We start from the raw sequence: 14,729 nt of genomic DNA, 5'->3' as shown, positions 1-14,729 counted from the left end.
AGGCACACACAGCAGTTATGCTGAGAATCTGCAACAATATGTTGCCGAGTCAGACTGCCTGAAACTAATCAAGGCCACACAGGGCAGATATGGAAGAACAATGCTGAATAAAGCAGCTTTATGTATAGTTTAACAAATGATACAGAGAATCAGGGAACTAGCTGGGAACTGGATTGGCTGGCTATATGAATACTTGGGGCAGCTTGCTATTGGATAAGTATGCTGGGAAAAAGGATGTATAAAAGCCTGTGTAACTTCCTGCTCTGTGTGCAGGATTTGAGATTTTATTCTCCCTGTACCTTTTTGCAGCTGCAAATAAACTTTTCTGCTTCTCCACCCCGTTGTGATTATTGGGTGTAGCGCACCGGGTAACGAACCACTCAAGCTGTTGTTCAGCCTCTCGGCACTGGGTGCCGGCAACACCAGGCAAACAGCTGATTAGCGGGAAGCCTGTGGGGGGGCGGAGAAGGATAGCAGGGCGGCGCGTTCAGGGGAGGACGCAGAGGCAGAGCGGAGGTGAGCTGGGGCCGGGCGCAGGATGGGGCGGGGAGCTGCCGCTGGGTGCTCTGCACCCACCAAATTTTCCCTGTGGGTGCTCCAGCCCCGGAGCACCCACGGAGACAGCGCCTATGGCGGCCCTTTTGGCCAGTGGTTAAATTTAGAAGCCCTTTTAGAACCCTCGTGGGACAACCGGTTCGAAAAGGGCTTCTAACTTTAACAACCGGTTCCAGCAAACCGGTGCGAACCGGCTCCAGCTCACCACTGGTGCTGCTGAGTCAATGCTGAACCCATTGCTGACACATATTGTCCTAAACTTTCCTACTGTGTAGCCAGGGAGGTAGAGTGCAGAAAACAAACAAACAAGTGCTCGTAAAATAATACATGCACTGCTGGTGGCTGCCCTGATAGTCTGGCAGAGAGTAATCAAAATGAGGCTGCTTCTGGGTGTGGCAGTTGGTTTTAGTTTCTTGGTTTCAGTTTTAAAATTGCTTGAGCTGGTCAGAGCAGTTTGGAAAACAGAGCTAAAGGTGGCTCTTTCCCAGGTATTTTAAAAAAGCTAAAGGCAGTTAATACCAGTAAAACTGGTGCTTGGAAGTGACTGCCTATAAAGAAAGGAACCGAAGAAAGGAAAAGTTACAGAAAGCAGAGGAGAGCAAATAAGATTAATCACTACACTGTGACCATTTTTCTGTTCTTCAGTTTTTGGAACTGTGTTGGCACCTACAGAGTAATTCGCATGGATCCAGAAATTAAGATGATGATGCATTAGGTAAAGAAATGCACAGCAGCACAAATTTGCCATGCCTTGGTGGAGGGCTTTGTGGAATGCTCTGGAACAGCCAGTGAGAAGCCAGGATTAAAGCCCAGGAGAATTGAAAGTTGCATAACAGAGAAACTGGGGAAAAAGCAAAATCAAGAAACGGGAACACAAATTCGTTCCCAGAGAATTGACCGTTTCCTTGTCGTTTGCTGTCATGCCACATGCCAGATCTACATGAGGTAAGGATACAACAAACTAAGCACTCGGAGCCCAAATGAGAACATTATGCCGAGCTCTTGATCCCGCAAAACGTTTAAACACTTGTGATTTTAAGCATGTGAGTTGCCCCATTGCCCTCTTTGTGGCTACTTACATGCTTAAAGTCACAGGTGCTTAAATGCACTGCTGGATTGGGCATAAGGACCTAGTTATCTGTAGTCCTTTAGAAGCATGCAGAGTGTGTGTGTGTGTGTGTTTTTTTAAATGTTTATTTCCTTTCATGTGGAAAGCACTGGAGTGTTACAAATCGTAAGCAGAAAAATGACGAAATAATCTCACAGTGACTCTGCTTACTGATCTCTGTATATCAGGTGAAAATTAAGAGAGGAAGTCCTCACTGTTTTGACAGGAAAGTATCTTATAAAGTTATTGATGCTGAGGCTGGTTGTTGTTGGAAAGGGCAAGTATAAAAAAATCACAAGTGTTCTTGGTTCAGTGCAGTGATAAACAGTTGGAAAAACTACGTGGAGCTCAAAAGCAAAATGCTGTTAATTCTGTAAGCTCTAATAGAGCCAGATTTTTGGGTGCATCAGGCTCGGCCGTGTCTTTCAGAATGGAAATGCAATTAAATAACTTCTCAAATTAATCTAGTGCTATATCAGGGGGGCAGGTCACTTTGTTCTTTCAACTTCTCCTGTTCTATCATTACTGCTGCAGAAGCACTAGCCACTTGCAGCTGGCACACCTCCAGATCAATTCTTATATAACTTGGGGGTGGAAATACGGTCAAACATTCCTAAGTCTGACACACGTTGCGTGTCTTGATGCCAGTAGTGCTTACTTTCTTACGGTGTGTAGGCCTGCTCTGTGATCTCTAGAGTGAATTTGGGCAGTGCACAGGATGGCTTCAGAAAGGACAACTGATCAGCTGATTTTCTTTGTGAACGGCCAAAAGGTAAGAGAGATTCCAACTTTTTATTCTCTTTGTTCTTGGATCCTGGCTGTGTTAATCAGTCACTTTATCATATTCTCTTCCACTGAAGTTTTCTAACAGAGCAGCAGTAGCAGTAACAACGACCTTTGAAGGTTGGGATGTATCGTAATAGCTCTGTGGATAGAAATTTCATGCTTGAATAATAAAAGTATAGCAGTAGGGCTATATTACTGACCACCTGCCCAGGACGGTGACTGTGACTGTGAAATGCTCAGGGAGATTACAGCAGCTACAAAAACAGAAAACCCAGTAATAATGGGGGGGTTTCAACTATCCCCATATTGACTGGGTACATGTCACCTCAGGACAGGGTGCAGAGATAAAATTTCTATATGCCATTAATGACTGCTTCTTGGAGCAGCTGATCCTGGAACCAACAAGGGGAGAGACAATTCTAGATTTATTCCTAATGGATTACAGGATCTGGTCCAAAAAGTAAACATAGCTGAACTGCTTGGTAATAGCAACCATATAATTAAATTTAACATCCGGGGGGGGAGGGGAGGTGCGGCGGTGATTCCAGTGAAACCCACCTACCACAGTAACATTTAACTTCAAATACGGAAACTACACAAAAATGAAGACACTATTAAATGGAAATTAAAAAAGAACAATATAATAGAGACTCAAACTAATTGTATAAAAAACCAGTAAGAGAACAAAAAATGCCACGATGGCTAAACAGCAAAGTAAAAGAGATGGTTAGAAGCAAAATACATCCTTTAAAAATTGGAAGTCAAATCCTACTGAGGAAAATAGAAAGAAGCATAAACTCTGGCAAGTCAAATGTAAACATATAATTAGGTTGGCCACAAACAAACAAACCTATTTGTAAAGCAAACTAGCAAAACACACAAAAACTAATAGCAAAAATATTTTAAGTACATCAAAAGCAGGAAGCTTTCCAATCAGTAGGGCCACTGGATGGTCAAGGTGCTAAAAGCAGCACTCAAGGAGTACAAGGCTGTTGCAGAGAAAACTAAATGAATTCTTTGCATTGGTCTTCACTGCAGAGAATATGAGAGAGGTTCCCACACCTGAGCCATTCTTTTTAGATGACAAATCTTACGAACAGTCCCAGATTGAGGTGTCAGTAGAGAGGAAGTTTTGGAACACCTTTCAAAGGTGGGTGGTGTGATTCCTGCACACAGTGGAAGCCTTTGAACAGTGAATTCCGTTTTTCACAGCATCCCCTCACTCTGAAGAGGTTTAACGCTAACCAGGATTGTGGTCTGCATCCTGCAAGGCACTGAAACCAGTCAGGACTGCCACTCTACTGCACTCTCAATAGAATTTACCTATGTCCGTGTTCAATGTGGGGCAAACCCTGCCCCTATTTTTATGGCCGTTGATACCATGAGACCAGTGCAGTTCTACTGCCCAGAGACGAGCATGGTGGGAAGTCATGTCCAGGTGTGCACTCCCTGTGCATTGTGGAGCACAGATCTATGGAGATTCCTTGCATGCTGCTCAAGAGTAGAGCAGGAGTTGGGGCTGGGCCAGAGAATCAGTACACCGATTCACTGGCCTTTCTTTCCCGTGGAGAGAACATGGTGTATGGTTTCTTGGTTCAGAGGCTGCCATAGTGACTGTGCTGCTGTTCTGCATTCTGGGAGCAGGATTCCTACCATCCCAGTTTTCACCAAACAAGGCTGTGCGGTGTGGAGTTAATCAGCTTGGCCATCTGCTGTGCATGAGGGCAGGATATGACCCTATTCCAGCTAGAGATGGGACTGAGTTGTGAGTTTGATTCCCAATCTGGATTTGGATCCAAACTTTCCTGAGATTTCAGGGATGTTTGAAGTCAAGAGCTCTGGTCTGTACCTCTTACAAAGAGTGTGCTGAGCCATGACGTTTGGATCTGAGCCTACCCAACATCTGAGGAGAGCAGAGGTTTGGTGTAGAGTGTTCTGGCAGACACCATTCTTTAGTTCTCTGGTTGGAAATAGGGGCTGAGCTTGAGGCTGCTTATGCAAGTGTCAAGACCTAACACAGCAGAAGGACCGAGTCAGCAGAGAACTTGGTTGGTGGCACTCCTCTTCCATTGCCTATTGGAACTGTAATTGTAAGGGGTCGATCCTGAAATCAATGGGGATTATTTCATTTTGCACTGTGCAGGAATAGAAGTGTGAGGTACTCAGATCGTATTTGAAGGGTCGAGTACCTAAGCGGACAGACAGAATGAATTGGGGTCCTATAATGCTACACACTGAGCAACACATAAATAGACATTATTTCCACCCAAAGAATTTAAAAGTCAATTAGAGATGATACAAATGAGCCTAACGAACAGTTGGAGGAAGACCCGAGGGAGGACAAAAAATAACAATAATAAATAATAAACAATAATAAATAATAAATCATGTAGTTAGATAGATTAACAGTGTTCACAGCAGTGTCATAAGGCAGGGCCAACAAGTGGGGCCTTGTTCTGATCGCACAGTAGTTTTACCCCAGGGGACTCTATTGAATGCAGTGAAGTCACTCCTGACTTACACAGGTGTGTGGTCTTATTCAAGCCCTGGGCTTGATTCCGAGTGGCACTGAGCACCCAAAACTCCCAGTAGGCCCAATATTCCTCCTGCAAGTTTTACATGCAGGCAACGCCATTTACTACAATGGTGTTCGTGCTGCTTTACAACGATAGGAGTAAGAGGTGAATCTGGTCTCTTGACTTGAAAAGGAGGTGTGGTGAGGGTGCCCAGCACGTTATGTATTTGCTCCAATGATAAGGAGCCGCTTCCATTCCAAGGCCCCAACTTGGCAATGATTTAACTTTTGTGGAACTTACACACATGCTTCAGTGCTTTGTTGAATAACTGGTATCTTAAGGCTTTGCTGAATCAGGGCCTAAGCCCATATTTTCAGCCATTTACAACTTCCCAAGTAATGGCCATTTGGTGATGAGACTTCTTGTGTTTATTCTTGGTCCACAATTGCATATTTTTAGGAAAATCTCAAGAAAACCTATTTGGCCATTTGGGGTTTATTGAAGCATGAAGAAAATTGGCCAGTGGCTTATTTTTTATGTCTGGATAGCTCAAAAAGAGCTTTGCTTGAAAGGGCCAGGCCGGGCATGTACATAGACCACAAACAGGGATGTGAATTTTGCTGTGCTTGACGATAGTGTGATTTGAAAATAGTAATTCTCAGAAGGATCTGAAGTAGGGAACTGCTTCTCGTTACTGAAATAAACACATAATGAGGTACCATTTACTGCAGGTGGAATGGAAGCCATTAGCCATGGGAGGAGAGAGTGGCAGCCATGCAGGGGGATGCAATGCAGCCATGAATACTGCCCTCAGGTTGGGAGAGGGGATTCTATGCCCCTACTCACCAGAGCAGTTCTCACACAAAGACTTGCAGCCTGTTTACTTGGGGGTGTGGGTGTGTGTGTGTGTGTGTGGCGGGGGAGAAGGGGGTGAATTTCACCCGTCAGTTTCAGCAATTGCTTAGTGGGAGTGTGGGACAGAGCATGCTGGAATGTAGGTGCCTTTTTGATTGAATGCTTATTTAAAAAAACAAATCAAGGTCGTAAGAAGCCAGCCCCTTCCTTGAGATTGTTGTAGTGAAGACTCTAGAATTAGAATCCCACAAAAGTCAGGAAATTCAGAGCCAGGTATGTTGGCGTATACATCCAGCTATTATAACTAGCATTGTGTGACAAAATAGGCTTGAGAGGCCTGATTAGCTGTGGGAACCTGAACTCTGAAATTCTGGACTTTTATGTGATTACAACTTAATTTTGCACTACCGTAGGCTTTTAAAAATGATCGAATGAGTATGTTACAATATGAACCAATTTTGTGCATCTTACTGTTTAAATTTGGTCCCAGCATAACCCGAAAGGCTCAGCAGCATGTTAACGAAAATCTGACTTCGCAAGTATGTTTCTCTACTTTCCCAGATCACCTGCACAAACCAGGCTCATGTGTACCTTCACACTAATGCCATTACAAAGTTTGCAACTTTGTCCTTGAAAGTAGCCAACATTACTGAGATACGTATGATAATCAGGGGTGAAAGTAACTTAACGGACTTACCGGTACAAAGGGCGGCCAGGGTCTTGGGCAAAGTGTGGGGAGACTCTGGGCCCCCAGAAGGAGCAGGGCCTCTGGCAGAAGGGGCGGGGCTGGGACCAGACTCCCCCAGCCAGCCCTTTAGTGCTGCCCGGCCCAGGCCGCCTGGGGCTCAGGGGGCGATTTAAAGGGCTCGGGGCTTTGGGTGCTGGGGCAGTAGCGGTGGCTGGGAGCCCCTGGCCCTTTAAATCACTGCCAGAGCCTCAGGCCCTTTAAATTGCCCTGGGGTAGTGGCGGTGGTGGCTGGGAGTCCTGGGGCTCTGGTGGTGATTTAAAGGGCCAGAGGCTCCCACTGCTGCCGGGAGCCCTGGGTCCCAGGGCAGCTGCCCCTTTTGACCTCCCCTCCGCCCTCATCAGCAGCCCTGCCAGTACAGTTGGCTGTGTACCGGCAGCCACTTCCTTACCGGTATGCCGTACTGGCTTACTTTCACCTCTGATGGTAATCCCCACGCTTAATATACTTCCAAAGGAATGCTGCAAATACCTCTGTGATGCCAGTCACTTGAAAATATTATATTTGTAAAGATTTGAATAATGAGGAGTGCCAGAGTCCATTTGCCTGGCAAATTATCTGTTTTATGAGCTGTATATGTAACCACTTCCCAGCTACATTTTGCAGTAGCACTTTAATCAGCCAATTATAAAAATGTAGGTCTTATGAGAAAAAAAGCTCAAAGTACAGAGGGTGATAAATTATCTTATCTTGGGGAGGGAGGAAAGGTTATAAAAGTGCTCTTTGCTTCAATCAGACTTTCAAAACTGAGAGAGATTATCTTAAGTAAACTGTAACGACTGTACTTAGGACTCCTACATTGTAAGAGTCAAGAACACATTAACACATCCTATTACGCAATTTTACTGGAAATGTGCCTTAGTACTCTGTTAATACTGACGGAGCAAAACAAACCCGGCAGGCCAGAAGAAAACAAATACAAAACTTTGATTTCTGACCACAAGGGGAAGGTTCAAGTAAACCCGAGTTTTAAATCTAATAAAATAGGTAACAGTAAACAACATTACCAACAATCAAGACTGAGTTGACTGAAATTGCGCAGATTAAGATTCCGCCACACCAAAACCAGCCATTTCCAGGTTCGAGATGGGTATTAATGTCACAACTATTAATAAAACATTTAAAAAAGGTGCCAGATAAGCTTCATGTCAAGTCAGAATCAGTGCTGAATCTTAGGTTGTATCTCCAGATCCAACAAGAATTAAATAGCTTGTTACCTTAATAAATAACATCTAGCAAGAATTAAACATTTTACTGTAATAAATAACTTTCTAAGGTCAGCATTTAGGTTTAAGTGAGTATTAGTTAACTCAGTATTAGAGATGGGCATGAACCAAAATCCTGATCCAGGCAATCCTGAACTTTGGATCACTTAATAGTTCTTTGCTCATATGAACCAAACCTCTGAACTTCTTGAGGGTCTCACATCACTAACAGAATTTGTTTACATACGACCAAACCTATTAGAACATGGTGTTTGGATCAGGGCTTCTGCAGGAGAGATAATGGACTAAACTCCAAGATGCCAAGTGCTTTGTCCCTCCTTAGTCTATGTCTACATTACGAAGTTAAGTCTACTTAAGTTACATCGATATACAGCTACCGCTGTAATTAAACTGCTGCTGTATGTCCACACTATGCTTCTTGTGTCAGCAGAGCAGTCCACAGTAGCAGCTCTTGTGTTGACACAGAGAGCAGTGCACCGTGGGTAGCAATCCCACTGTGCAACTGGCCAGAGGGTGTTTTGGAAAGGGATTTCAATGCCTCATGGGAGCAAGGGCAAGGTCACATGATGGTTTCTCAATCCCATTGTTCCATGGGCATCCTTTTAGGTTGCCAGCCACTTTTCAACCTGCAACCGAGCCGTCTCTGTCAGAAACGATGGATCCTGCACTGCTGTTTGGTTTTGTGCTTTGTGTTATGAACACAAGTCTATAAGAGGAGCTCAATGGGGGGCTATTTGGCCGAGGGATGTCTTGAAGGAGCACATTAACATGGAACCACAGTAAAGTGTGTTGCTGTAGTGTGCTGAGCCTGACATTGTTTGTTTGCACCGTGCTATGAACCTTGTAATGATTGCTGTGTGTACCCGAAAAGTGACACAGTTTAAATCACTTCTTAAAGTAGCACTCGGTAATATGACCAAACGGACGTTACTGAACACTAACACAAGAAGCCCACATAAGTGTGTGTGTTTGTTGAGGGAGTGTGTGTGTGTGAGAGAGACAGTGTGCATGTTGGGCGAGTGAGGCAGAAGCTGGTGCACAGACAGGCGCTCCCCTGAACTCCCACCCCAGCTCAGTGGAGACCAGTACACCGGCAGGGTGAGGGGGACACCCCGACATCAGCCCCCGCCTCCCTCCCTGGCTCTACACAGCACAGCAGTCTCTCCTCCCACCCCCAGCATCAGCCCACCCTGTCTGCCTGCTGCCAGGGAGAGCAGGATTCCATGTTAATGTTTTGAATCTGTGATTACCTCCGAGTTCTCCCACAGCTTCCTCTGCCCACAAACCCAGGAGATCCACCCCCTCCCATGTAGTCCAGGCAGGAGTGTGTTTGCTGCCAGGGAGCCAGCATGCTCAGCTAGGCAGTAGCTATGTGAGCTCTCTGTGCTGAGCAATTTCAAAACTTCCTGGGGCTTTGAAAGGGGTGGGGCACGTGTCTGCGTAGCTGGCGGCAGGGCCATGGAGTTCAGAACAGTGAGCAGAGAAGTCATGGTGGGCATTGCAGGATATCTCCCAGAGCCCAGTTACGGCGATGTAAAGAATGCAGTGTTTACACTGACATTGCGTCATTGTAACTATGGGCATGGCTTCACTTGCAGTTGTAGAGCGCTGGGAGTTAAACTAGCCTTCAGGGACCGCAGCAGGGAAAACTCTGCCGAGTGTTTACTCTCTCAGCTGGAAGCGCACTGGTGTGGCCACAAAGACCAATGCATTATGATAGCTATCCCAGCATGCAAGTGGTTGCAACGTGCTTTTCAAATGCGGGGGGGTGGGGTGGGAGTGGGTTTTTGGGAGGCTGAGAGTGTGTCAGCTTGCTGTCTTGTAAGTTCAGACAGCAGCAGGCCTCCCTTCCCTCCCACCTCCCCCCACCCCGCACCCCTCTCTCTCTCTCACTCACTCAAAGCAAGCAGCATTCCTCAGTAATGGTTCCTTTGTCCCAGAGCAGATAAGCAGCCAGCTGTCAGAAACGGAGCTTTGAAAGGGCATATCTGCATTCCTACAGCGAGTTCAAAACAATGACAAGAGTGGCCACTTGACTTAAGGGGATTATGGGACATTTCTGGAGGTCAATCAGAGCGCAGTAATGCAACACCTCGTTCACACTGGCGCTGCTGCGCTCCAGCGGGGGTGCAGCAAATGTTATTCCACTTGCTGAGGTGGAGTACCCAGCAGCGCTGTAGCTGCGGAGTCAGAGCGCTCTACGTGCCTTGCCAGTGTGGACGGGTAGTGAGCTAGTGCACCCGGGGCTCCTTTATTGCACTGTAACTCACAAGTGTAGCCAAGCCCTCTGTTGCAAAAAGCTCTGTGCCTCTCATTGAAGTGGTTTTATTTTGAGAGAGAGGAGAGTTAAATCAGTGTGTTCACCTCCACTAGTTTTCTTGACAAAAGCTGCCTTTTTTTGACAAAACTGTGTAGTATAAACGAGGCCTTAATCTGCTGCTAACCCTGTTTCTGGGACGCTTCACTTTCCTGACCTCTATTGTGCTATATAAGCAGATTTTAAAAGTGACAGGCAGTGGGGAAAGGGATAAAGTTCATTGGTATAATGCTGTTGATGTGAACGGAGTCGCACCAGGACTGAAGTTCATCTTCAGAGTCTGTATGTCTGTCTCTTTAGATATATAAATCTTGATTATATGTTTTACAATACTTTTCTCTTCTTTCAGGTGTTGGAAAAAAATGTGGACCCAGAAACAACTTTACTGACCTACCTACGGCGAAAATGTATCCAATGTCAGGAAGAACTGTATATGGTTTCAAATGGTTATGGCATTTTGCCGTTGTTAGCTGTTGCTATCAAACCCTAACCAGACAACGTGTTTGGGGGTGAGAGCCGTATGCAGATTGGTATTATTTTGGACGGTGAGTTCATCAGCTCATCAAAGTTAAGCAGCATCAAATCTAGCTAGTACTTGGAAGGGAGGCCTCCGATAGTTGCTAGTGATTCAAGATATGACGGGGAGAGAGAATTGTACAAAAAAGAGCCCATAAAATTGAGAGAACAGTTCATTTCTAGTCACATATAAACTGCGTAGCAATTTCCTCGCTGACAAATTAAGGCTGTTTCCATTTCTGTTTCAATACATGAAAACCATCGATGCAAAGAGATTCCCAACTTAGACCCTATGTCCCTTTACAAAGGTGTAGTTCGTACTTACCCCAGTCTTGCTGCCATGTTCTGGTGGGTGCACAGGGTTTGGAGGAGGAAGGAGGACTTTAGCCATGTTCGTTTTTGGGTGTGGGGCACTCGCCCGCTTGTGCTCAGGGAGCGCTAACAGCAGCGTTCTGTCTGGATGCAGCATGGGTGCACAAAGGAGTGGGGAAGAAGGCTGCTGTGTCCTCTCTCTATCTCCATGCACTGCTGTTCATGAAGAGTCACCATTTGGTCCTAAAAAGAAAAGGAGTACTTGTGGCACCTTAGAGACTAACCAATTTATTTGAGCATGAGCTTTCGTGAGCTACAGCTCACTTCATCGGATGCATACCGTGGAAACTGCAGCAGACTTTATATATACACAGAGAATATGAGACAATAGTCTCTAAGGTGCCACAAGTACTCCTTTTCTTTTTGCGAATACAGACTAACACGGCTGTTACTCTGAAACCTGTCATTTGGTCCTAGGTGTTTGAGCTTGTTAATGTGTAATTCAAATAATTTAATGTTTGGGATGATCATATTCTGTAGGGAAAGCTCCTGGTTCTGTTGTTTTCTTACAAATCCAGAGTTTATGGAAAATCTGCATGGTGAATTCTGGCTCCTTGGGAAGCTTTTCACCCACATCCTGATAAAACCGATGTGACATTGGAAGAGAAAACCCTTAGATTATGCCTTGATGGATTTCCATGAACAAGCTGTGTTCTGCTATAGTGGACACATGGTTGTGCAGAGATAATCAGTTTCATGTCAATTCCAGTGGGAACCTCAATGACATTAGTATGAAAGGGCCCAAGCCTGCTCTCATTGAAGTCAATTTGCCATGGACTTCAACAGTGGAGGAGCAAGCCTAAATTGATTATCTCAGCATGGCCATATATTTACTGCAAACAAAGGCGGTTTCTCCTTGAAAATCAGTTCTGTCTTCCTCTGCAGTGCCCGATCAAGTTCACTGTAAACAATGATAAATAATTATAAATAATAATATATGATTTTGACACAGCACCTCTCATCCTAGAAGCTTGCAAAAGTTTGTCTTCTGACATTCCTCAGATAAACGCAGATGATTTGTGGATGATATGAAAAGCCCTAATATGTTTCTGGGGTTCAGTGGGCATTTTTCCTGGGTTTGATGCTACATGTTCTCTCTGTGCAAAAAACTCTTGTTGAGGTCAAAGGGATTTCAGTGTACAAAGGGCTTATGGGACTGCGCCCTGAGTTAAGACTACTAGGAGGATCCAATATACGCAGGGTGAAATTCAACCTGAGCAAGAACTGATTGGAAGGAGAAAATCACCACTAGAATAGTCTGGTAGTTTCCTCCCGTATCATCTTGTTGTGAGATATAGGAGATGCTCTCCACCCCTGTAGATGAGCTCATGGGGCCAGCCGATGCACCTGGTAGATCCCCCTGTGCCTCTCTACTGGTTCCAGCTCCCAGCACCTCCTTCCTTTGGGCTCCATTAGAACCATGCTACTGGGGACTTCCCTTGGCTATGGCTGCCCCTTTGCAAGAGAGGTCCCCAAGAAAAGGTAATACATCCCCAGGAAATAAGAACTCCTTTATTTTCCTGCATGCACTCATGTACTTTTCTTTGTACGTGTGACGTATTTGCTCATGTATATTCATCTTTCTGTATGTGCAATAAACTGATGGTGATGGATTTATGGAGTAGACAACCTCAATGAGACTACTCAAAAGTTAGACACATGCTCAAGTACCCTGCTGAATCAGGGACTTTCTTTAATTCCTGTTGTTATCCATGAATCTCCATAGCTATTGCACTTACAGGAGAGAACTTCTGTTTTCATCAACTCTTTTTAGTTAAGTTGTTTCTACAGACTCCTGAATTTGACCATCAGAAACAAATTTTGAAAATTGGGCTCTAAATCTGTCTGACTAAAATTGGCTACCTATGTTTTTGCTGACTTAGTTTTCTGAAGTTATATGTTTTTGTGTGTACCAGCACCTACCTTTTTGCTCACTTACTTGTTCCACATGTTTGTATTGGTGTCAAAATCTCAGATGCAGGTACAGAAACATATACCCCCATAGAATCTGCTTCAGTACAGACCCCTGCCCCCCACACTGACCGGAAATCCCTAGTTATCATCTATTGCCTCACACTGGAACCCATATGGGGTATCATCAAACTACTACAACCCATATTTGATGGGGACCACATCCTGAAACAAATCTTTCCTGAACCCACTCTTTTGGCCTTCAAACAACTCCACAAACCTTGTCAAGCTCATCATCAGAACCACAGACCAGGACCCGCCAACTCAAAGCGGCACCAGACCCTGCCAGAACAATAGATGCAAAACCTGCAGACATATCTCCACTGCTGCAATGACCAGTACACCCCACAACACACCTTTCCAGATCTATGGGTCCTACACATGCTTATTGCAACATGTGGTGTATCTCATCCAGTGCACTAAATGCCTCATAACAAATCTGTGGGTGAAACCAGCCAATCACTACACTCTTGAATGAACTTACACAGAAAAATGATAAAAACCAAAAACACTGTATCACCCTTGGGTAAGCATTTTTTACAAACCGATCACTCCATACCTGATCTTTCAATACTTGTCCTCAAAGGAAACCTGCACAACACCTTCAGAAGGTGAGCCTCGGAACTTAAATTCATAACAAGACATTAAAAATGATGGACTTGACAGAGATGCTGGTTTCATGGCTCATTACAACAATTTGTAACACACCTGCCTGCTAATCTGCTATAGTCCACTTCAAACCCCTTTTGAATAACAGTCTAATTCTTATTGCCCACTCCATTTCAAGTGGCTGCCTACAACGTGTACCCCTTATGCTTAACAGTCAGTCCCAACTTGTGTCTAGCTCAGATACTCTGATTTCCTTCCCCAGATCTGAAGAAGAGCTTTGTGTAGCTCTAAACCTTGTACCTTCCACCCATAGATGTTGGTCCAGTAAACTATATTACTTCACGTTCCTTGTCTCTCTCATATCTTGGGACCAATATGAATACAACGACACTGCAAAAAAAATTTTCAGCAGTATTTCCTCCCCCTTCCTGTTTTTTCGGGTCAAAATTTGAAAAATTGTTGAAAAACGTCAAGATTCAGAAAATTTTAACCAGCTCTAATAAGCGTATTGGGTACTTAACTGCTTATGGTCAGATCTTTGTGTGTCCGTCCTGTAGTCTTCACATCAGTAGTTGAGGCTTTGCTTCTGTAAAAACTAAGTTGTTGATAAGGGAAAGTGTGAAGAAAATTATGAACTCAGTTTTCAGCCAGAACCTTTGGAAAACTTTGGCTGTAAAAGGGTTGTGGGCTGTACATTTGCCAGGGCTATTGCTATGCTTCTGTATTTTCCTTAGCGCTTGTTCTCTCAGTGGGGCTACCTGGAACCAAGCTAGGCTGTGGAGAAGGTGGATGTGGTGCTTGCACTGTTATGATATCCAAGTTTGACAACTCCCAGAAGAAAATCGTGTATCCTTTGCAAGCTGAACCTGTAAACTGAGATGGAAATGAAAATAGTCATGAATCCAGGGATGCAGCACTGTTTATGATTAAATAAATGTTGTTATATAACGTTACGGTTCTGCCAAAGCCTCAATCCACAATTTAGGACGTAAACTCAGCAGATACAAGAAGTTATTTCCTCTAATGATATTGTACAATGCTTATGAAGATTTTACATCTTGTCTTGAAGCATGTGCACAGGCTCTTGTGACAGACCAGATGTCAGCTTAGATGGTGTTTCCTGATATGGTAACCTTTATAACCCTAATGTAG

At 44.5% G+C, this 14,729-nt stretch overlaps 1 protein-coding gene across 2 annotated transcripts in view; it reads left to right on the top strand.

The window, feature by feature from the left end:
- Positions 1-998: 998 nt before the first annotated feature.
- XDH (xanthine dehydrogenase) overlaps positions 999-14,729 on the top strand; it is a 75,670-nt gene continuing 61,939 nt past the window's right edge. Inside the window, exons 1-4 of one of the 2 annotated variants that reach the window (XM_084623513.1) lie at positions 999-1,500; positions 2,339-2,435; positions 10,459-10,516; positions 14,327-14,423. In XM_084623513.1, coding sequence (XP_084479639.1) covers positions 2,382-2,435; positions 10,459-10,516; positions 14,327-14,423 — 209 coding nt within the window. In that variant the 5' untranslated portion in view covers positions 999-1,500; positions 2,339-2,381. Of the gene's footprint in view, positions 1,501-2,289; positions 2,436-10,458; positions 10,517-14,326; positions 14,424-14,729 lie in introns of those variants that run through there. The other variant, XM_084623512.1, reaches the window with a different exon arrangement.

This window comes from Lepidochelys olivacea (assembly GCF_965140295.1).
Source record: "Lepidochelys olivacea isolate rLepOli2 genome assembly, chromosome: 3".
In the NCBI taxonomy this organism is placed as follows: domain Eukaryota; kingdom Metazoa; phylum Chordata; order Testudines; family Cheloniidae; genus Lepidochelys; species Lepidochelys olivacea.
This window is presented reverse-complemented; position numbering and strand designations above follow the sequence as displayed.